Below are 12,237 nucleotides of genomic sequence, written 5' to 3'. Positions count from 1 at the left end.
GCGGTCCTGAATACCTTTTTTAGGGCTTTGGAACTTGGGCCGTAATATTAAGTGAATATTCTTATATTCCAGGGGCGGGGGTTGGGGGTGAGATACATAATACTGAGTAACTACCCAAAAAACAAATATCAGAAAATTTGGGGCCAGCCCTAAATGATAAACACAAAAATCACATGCTGCTGACTACTGCACTGTTAAAGCCACTGCTCCAGAAAGAATCATCCACATCATGAAGTAAACAAATATGTACATTTATTTATGAAAATTGGACAATAATAAATGATTACAAATTATAGCAAACAACTAAAAAAAGATTAATACATTACTGCTATCTAAGCTGCATAAACATGACTTACCTCATCATTTAAGGCAATCAAATAAGTGCAAGTAATATTCTTACTCCTTTATACATTCAACTGTATCATATCCTTTTAATCAAATTTTTAAAATTAACATCAGCAGGAATTCACAGGAAAAATAAAACGACAAAATAGTTGTCCGGCTAAAATCTTCTTTGGCTGCTCGAACAAAAAATAATTAAAGAAATATTTGTTAGGTTGTACTGTCTATATGCACAGACAAATTACTCATTAACGAGAAATAATTAAGTTAAAACACAAAAATATGATCTATTTAAAAAAAATTAAAAGCACACAGGCCCCATATATATTTTAACATGCACCTGGCCTCATGTCAGTAATGTTCATGTAGGCCTTTATGTTTTAAAATCAGTTTGTTCTCTGTGTGAATCCCTCAGCTGCACACTCTACAGGCAGAGAAGAGGCATGGCACCCATTATATGGCAATGTGTGAGTACAATGCATTCTCATTTTGGTCCTTCAGCTTCATTATTTAAATCATTAGAGATGTCCCTGCTAAAACCCTGTTTAAGTCGGACCTCTTCATTATTTGAGGTTTGATAATCGTACAGATATTCTTCCATACCATCAAATATTAATTAGATCGGGTTACGGGTTAAAACATCAGTGTATGCAGGTATTTATTCTGACCTTGCACAAGACTACCTGATTTAAAACAGATCCCTTCTTTGTTAAAGAGCAGTTCCACCAATCTTTCTACTTTTATGCATAGTTCAGTGTTTCAACTACTTCTTTGAGAGTTGGATGTGACACATTTCATTTGACTAATACTCAGATTTGTTAAAATAATTGCGCAGTTTGCCTTACAACGCAAAGCATGTATTTGTTATAAAATACTAAAAAAAAAAAAAATGTTGCCAAAATATGTTTTGCAAAATATTTCATTTAAAGTACTTAAAGTGTTAAACAAAGTCTTAGGCATCCAGACAAGCTTTTTAAAATCATTTAGAGTAATGACTTCCTCTGGGAGAGGTTTAAGACTCATATAGACATTTGGTTCCCATTAACACCACAGTAATACAGTTGTAAAAATATAATTTTGTCTACAATGGTGCTTTTATCATTCATTCACTCTGAATAAGTCTCATCAGTGCATTGAAAAGTTACACATTTATGAAATCAGGTGATCGCAGTTAAAAACAAGTGTGAACGTATCTACACATTCTTTTCCCTTTTGTCCTGATCAGCACATTTCCGTCCTCTTCCTCGCCTAACATACATCATCAGCTGATGATTAACCCTTAAGTGCTGAACCAGTTGTGTAAGGGAGGGGCAAATATAAAAATAGAAAGCAGAGGGCTCTGCAGAGCTAAAGGTGTGGAAGAACTCCACTAGACACTCCAGTGCGTCATCATTTAACTTTAGTAAATCATCACTAAATCAGTCGTACTGTGCTCCATTTCTCTGTTCCTGCGCTGAACTACATCACAGAGCAGCAGCAGGTGGCTGGGTAGTCGTCTGCATTCACGTTCATCTCATTTCCGTACACAAAGTAAACATGAGTCTTCCCTTTCCACGCGTAGGTGACCCGAGTTACAGGGATCAGCTCTATGGTGTGACGCTGCAGTAGAAAAGATTTTTCAGTCAGTAACAATGTTATCAGAACTACAGATACTGGAACTAGGAGATTATGAGCCAGTGCCAATATCTGATATCGTTCATGTTTATATCTCTGAATACAGATAAACATTTACCATATAGTTTCTGTTAAAAATATTTATCTGAATGTTTTTTAATGAATTGATCAATAGAAATGGTCCAGAATAGAATCTTATGTAAGATACACTGAATACATAGTGAGTGCCATGAAAATATCTTGCAGGATGGCAATGTAATATTTTTGCCGTATCACCACCTCTGATATGATTTGTTATATTGATATATATTACATTTTTTAACCTATATTAAACATAGGTTTAATATATTAACATTAGAGCTTGATCAAATATGGGACAAAACAAATCCACATACAGAACGTAAAGCAGTACCTGCTGCAGAATGCGGGCAGTTTGGGAAAATCTGGACTGATGTTCTCTCACTAAACGTTCAGACGCCTGGGCCACAGCAGGGTCCGGGAAACCCATCACAGGGTAAAGCTAAAACACACACACACACACACACACACATCATGGTATAAAATAACTTATTTCAGTCTTTGTTGGTTATTGGAGTTATTACTGAGTCACATCATTTCAGTTTGACTCAGTGTCTCTTTATTTTTAGTGATTTGTCCCTGTTTCTCATTTGTTGCATTCTAAGTTTAAACCTATTTACTTTTTTCTCTTTTTTACCCATTTCATTATACTGCACTGTCCTGTATGTGTAAGTGTATCTGATGTGTGTGTGTAGATGTATGTGTTTTGTGTGTATGAGAGGGAGATAGAGTATGTACATAAGTGTATATTTACCATATACTGAGAGTCTTTGAACATTTCCCTTCCAGAGACTTTACTGAAATTCTCCACTTTCAAACCACCGGACTGCTCCACCACAAAATCCTCCTTATTATTGGTCCTGAGGAGCACACGAGTTACAAACGTCACTAAACTGTCATGCAGAATACCATTCATCATTTCCAGGTCTATTTTTATTTTGTTATGGGTTACAGATATTCTACATTTACTGGGAAAGAGTTTGGTAGAATCTCAAAACTTGTGTAAATGTATACAGATCATAATTTCCCAGGGGACGTGTAAGTGGTGTAATATTAACTCTGCCAAACTACAGTTGATAGGGATGGTGCAAACTCACCACAGTTGTACAGTACAATCTGATTTACTGTAACATCTCTTGTATGTTCTTACCATTGAACCTTGAGGTTGATAAACACGAGCAGCTGTCTCCTTCCGCGGCAGAGGCTACACTCCTTAGAGCCATGTCCACTGCACCTTAAGCAGCTGCAAACCACACATTACCATCCCCAATTAAATTAGTTATATCTGTGCACATTAATTAATTCTTTAATTCGAATGGCTGCAGGCGCTCTTTTTATTAATACCTCCTGGTCTGGTCTTAACTAAAGCTGAGTTGTGAAATAAAACATACTTCTCTCTTCCACGGCCGCTGCAGTGTGTGCAGCGATTGTTGTCATGGCGAAAGCCAGAGCCGTTACACACCCAGCAGACTTTCTGTAAAAGAAAAAAAAAGGTTTTGAACTAAAACTGTGCACTAAAGTAGAAAAACATGTCCAGAAACAAAAAAAATTAACTCACACTCCCACAGCCAGCACACTCCTTGCAAGGCATCCTCCCCATGCCCAGACACTCGTGGCAAGGCTTTACAGACAAAAGAAACAGCAGAGATAAAACTGCATTAAAGAGCATATGAGCAACTATGTCAAGTGGTAAATAATGGATAATTATATATTTTTAGGGACAAGATTATTAAAAGATGTATAATTTGGTACACACAGACATGAAGCAGCTAATATTGTAAACCTTTATGTTTTTAAAATGTAAAATAACATTTATATCTGACATTCTTCGAGCACATAGCTGTTCCCCAAACCTGAGCTGAATTAAACGACACTGAGTACAAGTGCTTTTACATATGATTCTGGCATGTTACAGAAGCTACAAGCTGTGGAGTTTTAAATTTGAAAAACAGTATAATACCATGCAAATCTAGGATTATCTATGTTATAACCATGACTGAACACAAACAGAAACAGAATGAGCCTCTGCAGGTTCTTTAATCTCATCCCTCTTTTCTTTGGAAATCTATCTTTCATAATGTACACATACAGTAGTTAGGCACATTCATTCATTCATTATCTGTAACTGCTTATCCAGTTCAGGGTGACGATTCCAGAGCCTACCTGGAATCATTGGGCACAAGGCAGGAATACACCCTGAGGGGGGCGCCAGTTCTTCAACAGTGCAACACACACACACACACTTTTGAGACTCCAATCCACCTACCAATGTGTGTTTTTGGACCATGGGAGCAAACCGGAGCACCCGGAGGAAATCCACGCAGACACAGAGAGAACACACCACACTCCTCACAGACAGTCACAGGGAGTGAGACTTGAACCCACAACCTCCAGGTCCCTGGATCTGTGTGACTGCGACACTACCTGCTGCACCACCGTGCTTCTAGTTAGGCATAGTTAAACTCGTCAACTTGCGGGTGGAGCCTCTGTGGCTGAGACTAATTTTACCTTGACTGAGGAGGTGTACGGCACTCTGATGTTCTGTGTGTTATCTTGGAAGAACGTGGGAGTCTGGGCTAATATCTCCCATGGCCCTGGGGCAGGCTGAATTGATGCATCTACAGGTTGATCTGAAAAATATCAGGGACATATTATTATTTTCCATATCCTGCTGTATTAATATATGCATAAAAAACCCTTTTAAATCGGTCAAAACTTCCAGCGTGATGTGCCTGATCTATTATCTATTTGGACCAACATTTTTACTTAGTTCTGAAGAAACATTTAGTAAAGTCATGGGCTACAGGTAAAGCAAAACTCAAAAGATCAACTGGTAGCATTTCTCCTAATTGTGAATAATTAGTGATATCTCTTAGGTGCTAAATAAAAATGATGATGATTTAAATCGAAGCATTATGCATGTTCTGTCTTTATCTTTAGCTTTGGTTTAAGTGTAAACAAATATCCCTGGTTCGGCTGCATTTAGAAGCTTCTTACTGGTGTAAGGCTCATGACTCCATTCAGTAGATCTGGATTCAGTGAAGGTCTCCAAGCGATACTAAGATGCACAGAGGAACATAAAGAGATTGAATAATAATTCAGAAACATTACATAAATGTTTAAAAGAACTTAGATGGGCACCCCTGGTAATAAAGAAAATGATATCGTCTGATAAGGTAATGCCCACCCGGTAAGTATTGAAAGGCTCCATGCTGGTGATAACTCCATCCTTGGCAGGGCCAGTGCTGTAACAGCACTTACTGGAGGCATAGCCCACAAAGGCCTCGCGTGCTGCATCCTCTGTGATGGAGGGAATACTTAAAAAATAAAACAGAAACAAAAATAAGTAAATGAATAGACAAAGACATTAAGTTCCTTGCCAGGGTTCTGTACGTTCGAGCAGAGTGTGTATGCCATTACGAAGAAATTGTGTCTGTAGCAGGCTGAATGAAACATATCAAAAAAGATTTACAGTGTTTTCCCATGATTAATTGAATTCAATTAATTTAATTTAATATAAAGAAATGTAAATATTACTGCCAACAACACACTCAAAAAAGCTGGAAGAAAATGCATTACCAATTAAGTATTTGTAGATATGCTTTAACAGTTTGACACAGGTGTATCAGCTGCTGCCAAAGACACTGCAAATACCTGCCTCACATTCATTTTGTACGGTTTGTTAAAATATCGGTTTGTTAGAACCGTAATAGCCTCCAGACTGACTGGCTGACAACATGTTTGTTGACTGTTTAACCAAATGCAGAAAAAGTTGATAAAAGTATTCATGTCTTGTATGTCCATGACAGATAGGAAGGGTGCTTACTGCCAGTTGGGCTGGAGGGGACCAGGCTCTGGTTTTGGCATGGGCACTGTCGGCATAGGAGGAGGTAGGTACCCACCTACATCAGGGGAAAGAAAGAAAGAAAGAAAGAAAAAAATAAATAAATGGATAAAAGAGAGAGAGAGAGCCAGTGTGTACGTTTATCTATGACAAGTACTCTTGTTTCTCTTGTTAGATAAACAGATACAAAAGGTTCTCCATCGGGGTAAAGGATGATTAAACTCTACAAAGAACAATTTACACTCGAGACTTAAGTTAGTTCTTTATTTAAAACAGTGGCCTTCACTAGGAAGGATCCCTTTTTTGTAGCACTTTACAGAACAATATATTTTGGTGTACAGATACGTTTTGTATGGTAACTGTTGTGTAGTGGTATAAATAACTATTTTCATTTTATTCAACAAAAAAACCCCCAGAATATTTAAGTAGTTTGAAAACATCAAGCAAGACGAATTTAGTCGTCACTGCTTTCTTTCTGCAAAAACATTTGTTCTGTGCTTGGAGATATCCAAAACTGTATGTGAGATTTGTTTTATCAGTGATTTCTGTAAGTGATCGTCAAAGTAGCATATTAAGACTTAATATATATAATTTAAATTGTCATATTAATACTGTGTAACAGTTACCACACACTGTCAAAAAATATGTCACTGTGTTGTTACACTCATAGGTAAATATATGTACCTTTAATTAGGGAACATAATTGTAGCTTATGGTATTATAATTGTAGAATGTAAAATAGTGTTGATTTCATACGCCCCATTTCAGGTCCAGGACTTTTAATATGTTTTTTTTTTTGACACAGTTCTATAATGAAAACAAATATTCACATCTCTTTCTGGAGAAGAGAATGTAATGTACCTTTAGAGAACACAACTGGAATTTTAAACCCTGTTGTACCTTTGAAGGTACATTTACACTCTTAGTACCTTTAGTGACCAATAATGTTGTAACGTGCTGTTTTGTATTGTTTCTGTTCTGTGCTCCCCTTGTCATGTGACTGTTTCCCCCTGTCTTGTGTCTGCTTCCTGCTTGTTCCCTGGTCATGTGATACCTTTCCCTTGTGTTTCTAGTGTCATGTGTCTTAATTAGTACCCAGGTGTTGTACGTATGTTTGGTTTATTTTCATGGTCCTTAGCCTTGTTCTATGTTTAATGATCTGTGTTTAGTCTTGCTCTGTGTTTAGACTTCTTGTGTTTTATGTTTAGATTCCTTATTTAGTGTTTAGCTTTGTTTAGTGTTTAGCATTTAGCCCCTTAGTTCTGTATAGTCCTTGTTTAGTGTTTAGCTGTGTTTAGCATTTAGCCCCTTAGTTCTGTATAGTCCTTGTTTAGTGTTTAGCTGTGTTTAGCATTTAGCCCCTTAGTTCTGTATAATCCTTGTTTAGTCCTGTTTATAGTTTAGCCCTTGTGTTTACTGTCCCTCTGTCTAGTTTCCTTTAAGTTATTGTAATAAAGCCTCCTGCACTTACCTCCATCCCTTACTCCTACACCCCCAGTACCATTACAAATGTACCTCTACCGTACCTTTTTTCTGAGAGTGTAGGTTCATAATAATAAAGGCTTTTTAACCCAATACAAGGAGATTTCAGTGATCAAAGTGTGAGTCTGAATTCTGTTGGAATGCTGGGTGTATACACATTTTTTGTTTGTTTTACTACCTCCTCCACCGGCAACTGTGCCTTCGTATCCTGGGACATTGTCAAACATGCTGGCAGGGGGCGCCGATGGGGCGTTTCCGGCTGCAGGGGTGGACATAGCTGAAACAGACCAGACAAACCTGTCAGGGCAGGGCTCCATATCAGCTAAACTCAACAAAACCTACAAGCTTCATGTAGTTACTACTGTTAAAAAACATTCTGTTCTCTCATGGTCAAGATCTCTGGCGTTTTAAAGTATGTTAATAAATATTTTCACAATCGAAGCAAAACCTTGAATCTACATTTTTTTATCCTTTTTCATCTTCTGAAATAATTTTAATTTTATTACTGTGAACTCTTCACAATGAACTGACCAACAGAAATATTCCAGGACGACCTGCAATAAAACGTCTTTAACTTCCCTAGAATGTTTTTTATTCTCCTCTAAAGGTACCATGTTGAAGACGCAAGGATTTTTTCTGACAGTAACCATAAGCATTATAACAATTAATGGTTTCAAATGCTTTTGTTTAAGAAAACCATGAAATCATAAGCTAGTTATTCTTTAATATCCACAGTGTAATAACTAACTTTCTTCAACGTGTTCTGATTTTCATCACACAAACGAACTGCAACTGGAGAATTAAATAAAACTTTGAGAAAGTTATAGATAAATGGTAAGAACACAGATGCTGTCCTCCTACACAGTGCTGAATACGGTAATCAGGTAAAATGAATCATTTTAAAAGCTTCATAATCTGAAAACATACCTTTCAACTGTAAGTGTCCCCCTGTCAGATCACCCACTGTAAGGTAAACACCCACTGATACTTTCAACTGAAGTGCACAGTGCTAAATAACCGTAGGATCTGGCTATCAGTTCATCTGTTCACAACTATAGGTGTGTCCCAAATGGATGCTTTGTTCCCTAAGTAGGCAGCTAGTTGTAAATGAAGTATCATATGTTCTCTGAATGCAGAAATTGTAAAGTGCACTGTAAAGCTTTTCCCTTAAAGGAACCAAAAATTGTTGTGCTGTATCCCTAAATGCAAATCAATTCAAAAGCAAGTGTTTTATTCATAACATTTTAAATTAGAAACATTAATAACTTATTGTTTGTAAATATATTTTATTACATTTGAAATGCTGTTTTTTGTTGTTGATTTTTTTCTTTTTGTAAATAAGCATCATTCTATTAAGTGATATGTCAAATATGTGCTACTTTCCCTAATCTTTCAATTAGATGCTGAAGAATAAATTTACTGGTCCACAAACCTGAATGTGAAGAATGTGATGATATTACCAAACACTGAATAGCTGTCTTGTGTGTTGAAGGCTGTTTTTTTCGGTTACTACAGCATGTAAAACACCAGAAAAGAGTCATGGTTGCTCTAACTGCACAGAAATGTTTCCTAACACAGAAACCTAAAAACTAGGATCGTACAAAATGTACTTAGCCATTAGGAACCGTATTAAAACATGTTCTCAGTACCTTGAATGACTGATTTTGCTGCTGTAGTTTTAAGAAGGGCACCCAAGCAGTTGCTATCCACAGTTTGAATTGGCCTTGCCAATAAGGAATAATTGATTATATAAAGGTAAAAAATGATTATATAAGGGTTAACACACACAATTAATCTGAAAATGTAATCATTAATCATTTTACCAAATGGCCATAACTTTCTCTCTTAATTCATTCTTTTTATAAAATCTAGTGACATATTAGCGGTTATATTCAATGATGTAAACATCATTTGAGTTCAGAAGGTAGAATATATTATTTATGCTGAGATATGTATTGAATCTGATAACTAACTCTCACTCTTTTATCCCCACCTCTTCTTCTTGTTCTCATTTATTTACATTTATTGTTTGATACATTAATTGAACTGCAGTAGCATTCATTTTCTCCACTAAAGCATCTGTGTCCGAGCTTCATTGTGTTTGATGCTATAGCTCTCCCTGAATATTCTTGGGATTAATCATGTTTAATCACAGAATATTTGTGTGTTTAATGTAATTTATTTAATTAATTGTCACCACTAATATTATATACACTGATTGTTTCACATTGATTCATTATTTTATATTTAAATATTCGTTATTAAAAGCAATATTTTTTACTTTTGCTCTATAACACAAGGTGCTGCTCTTGGGAGAGCATCAGTAACATCAATAACAACAATTATCAACAATAATCAACTGCTTATTTTTGAGAAGAAATAGAAGATCATGAGTGAGAAGAGCATAAATAAGTTTTTTTTTCACTGTATTTAGTGATGAATAGACACAGATTTAAAGGCACCACTAAATGGACCTCTAAGCACCACTTAATGGACCGCCATGAATATTTCACATTATTTTAGTCACTGACAGATATAAGTATGAATTAAAATGAAAATAGCAGTTTAATTAGCTTTAAAACTGACAATTTTATTAAATTGACGAAAAAACCCGAGCTCTCTACGGAAATTCTTGAACGCGACCGTGACGTCACTGGTGGACAACAGCTGAACGACGCCGCGGTAAAACACCGTTATGACTGACTGTTATGACAGTATCTAGCTAAATAACCAACATTATTCATGACAATAGCCTAGCAATAAGCTAAACTCAAATGTAGAGGTACCGTTATTCTTGTAAATGTGATCGAAGTCGAACTCGAATTCATCCGACACTATAAACCTCCGTAATGCAGCTACGTAGCCGAGTATAATCTGAGCCACCGAGTTTAGCGAGTCAAGCTAACGTTAACTAACACCAACTAAAACAGGCGAAGTGAGTGTCCTTACCCTGTTTACCTCCATGTTACAGAGGCTCTTGAACACCTTTCGTTGGTGTCCTTACATGCTCATATTGTTGGAAAAGCGCCAGTGAAATGAGCTACAGATAACGGAGTGAGCGGATGGTCCTTTCCAAAGTGCCCGTTTAAAGTTGACAAATTTAGTCCATTTTCTGGATATTTTGGGATCTTTGGGTCATTTGTGCACAGATGTCCCACTGTACATTGAATGATTGCAGCCAAAAACAACACACCTTTTCGTCATTTTGCATTAAATTAAGTGCAGCTTCTAGAGTTGTTGTCCACCATCTACGTCACAGGCAAGACGCCTATTAGAGTTTGTGGGGGGGGGGGGGGTTGGTCTTTTAAACCTTATTCCTTGAATTAGTAAGAAATAACATGTTTTCTGACTATCAATAAACACAAGTTAGGAACTCAAACTCCACTGTATTTATTTGATTGACACTTTCATATCACTGGTGCTTAGCCTTTAATAAAAAACAGTCACAGTTTTTACGTGATACCTTTTTCTCATCCATTTGTGAAATCTCAGAAATCTAAATGTAATACTGTGAAAAATATCCAGGGACACAATCAACTAACCTGTTTATTACTGAACAAATTTTGCAGGGTAAGAATACCACATTAATAAGGAGATGTTGGGAGCAGAAGGGACAGCTTCTTACCTGGGGCCGAGCTAAACAACACGGTTCACTGATGTGAGCCCATCACTTCTCTACACTCACACAAAATATATTTTAATGTAATTAATGTGTTTAAAATCGTTACAGATGCTACCAAATCTGGTCTATAGCTCTCCTAAGCAACTGTCCAAAAATAAATGGAGTAAAAGGGACTTATCAATTGTGTATCAGCAGATAACCAAAAGTAATTTTTCACTTATATATTATACTACATTTTAATACGTATTTTTAATGTTTTGTGAATATAGGGCGGTGTCACAATCCGCACACTACCATGTAAAAAGTGCACATAGACAGAAAGGACAGACAGGAAGATGCCTCTGTACATCAACCTTAACAAAAAAGACATCCATCTTGGCCTAAATTAAATGGACCAAATTTCAACGTCTGTTTCTGGGCCAAATAAAGCCATGAAAAACCAAATAGATTTAACCAAGGAAATGTCCATATGACATCTGGTGTGTAGTGGGCTGCCCCACAAGTTGGCAGGATTGGTTCTATATGTTTATGACATCAGAAACCTTGTCAGTCTGAATTTGCCAGTTTGAGACTTTAAAACAATTTAGCAAAAATGCATAGTCATGATATTAACTGCTTATTTTGTGTATGATACGACTTTAGACATAAACAACGCCAGACGGTCAAGTTAATAACGTTAAAACTTTGATTTTCACTGGAGGGATCTAGTCTAGAGACTAGAACATGGTTAATTTTACCTGGTGCTGGTGAAGGCTCATACCCAGGGTTTACCGTTCCATAGCCAGTGTGATCTCTGTAAAATTGCACATAATACTAAAGTTAGCTAACAAAATAACAAACACAGACACGGTGTAGGTGAAAAGGATGAGTAACAAAAGTGTACCTCACCTCATTATCGGTGCCCTGTCCATTTTATTCACTAAATCGCGAAAAGAGGAAAGAGTGCTCAACAGTGTTCGTAAAGACGTGGGGGTTATTTCACCTCTATTCCGACAAGCCCCGCCCTCATCTACAGTGATTTGCTAATAGTGCATACTCAGAGGCAGATTCCCCAATCGTAGCGCGGAAGATCGCTTCAACAGCCAATCACAGGCCTCCATCCGCAATACTGGTGGGAAAGATGCAACGCAAGTGCATTTTTACTTCCCGCAACTTGTCATCATGTGACCAGCACCGGTTGTTTGGCTAACTGCAAGAATTTACTCCCTTTCCCAATACACAGAGTCACCAGCAACACTTTAGCAGTCTGTGTCAC

The 12,237-nt window shown here is 36.9% G+C and overlaps 1 protein-coding gene across 2 annotated transcripts; it reads right to left on the bottom strand.

The window, feature by feature from the left end:
* Positions 1 to 255: 255 nt before the first annotated feature.
* On the bottom strand, positions 256 to 11,980 carry ssuh2rs1 (ssu-2 homolog, related sequence 1). Of its 2 annotated transcripts, XM_066644071.1 has the most exons (13): positions 11,871 to 11,980; positions 11,720 to 11,775; positions 7,539 to 7,637; positions 5,861 to 5,936; positions 5,222 to 5,351; positions 5,032 to 5,092; positions 4,543 to 4,664; positions 3,593 to 3,655; positions 3,426 to 3,508; positions 3,185 to 3,277; positions 2,789 to 2,894; positions 2,369 to 2,476; positions 256 to 1,941 (listed from the first exon to the last, which is right to left on the bottom strand). In XM_066644071.1, exons 1-13 carry the CDS (start codon positions 11,891 to 11,893, stop codon positions 1,801 to 1,803), a joined length of 1,161 nt encoding a protein of 386 aa, XP_066500168.1. In that variant the 5' UTR covers positions 11,894 to 11,980; the 3' UTR covers positions 256 to 1,800. The 2 variants fall into 2 exon arrangements, with proteins under 2 accessions (XP_066500168.1, XP_066500169.1); XM_066644072.1 differs by lacking the exons at positions 11,720 to 11,775; positions 11,871 to 11,980 and adding an exon at positions 8,288 to 8,349.
* Positions 11,981 to 12,237: the final 257 nt, after the last annotated feature.

The sequence above is a fragment of the Hoplias malabaricus genome, chromosome 14 (genome assembly GCF_029633855.1).
Source record: "Hoplias malabaricus isolate fHopMal1 chromosome 14, fHopMal1.hap1, whole genome shotgun sequence".
Classification (NCBI taxonomy): domain Eukaryota; kingdom Metazoa; phylum Chordata; class Actinopteri; order Characiformes; family Erythrinidae; genus Hoplias; species Hoplias malabaricus.
Note: the sequence above shows the minus strand (reverse complement) of the source record. Positions and strands in the feature narration are given on the sequence as shown.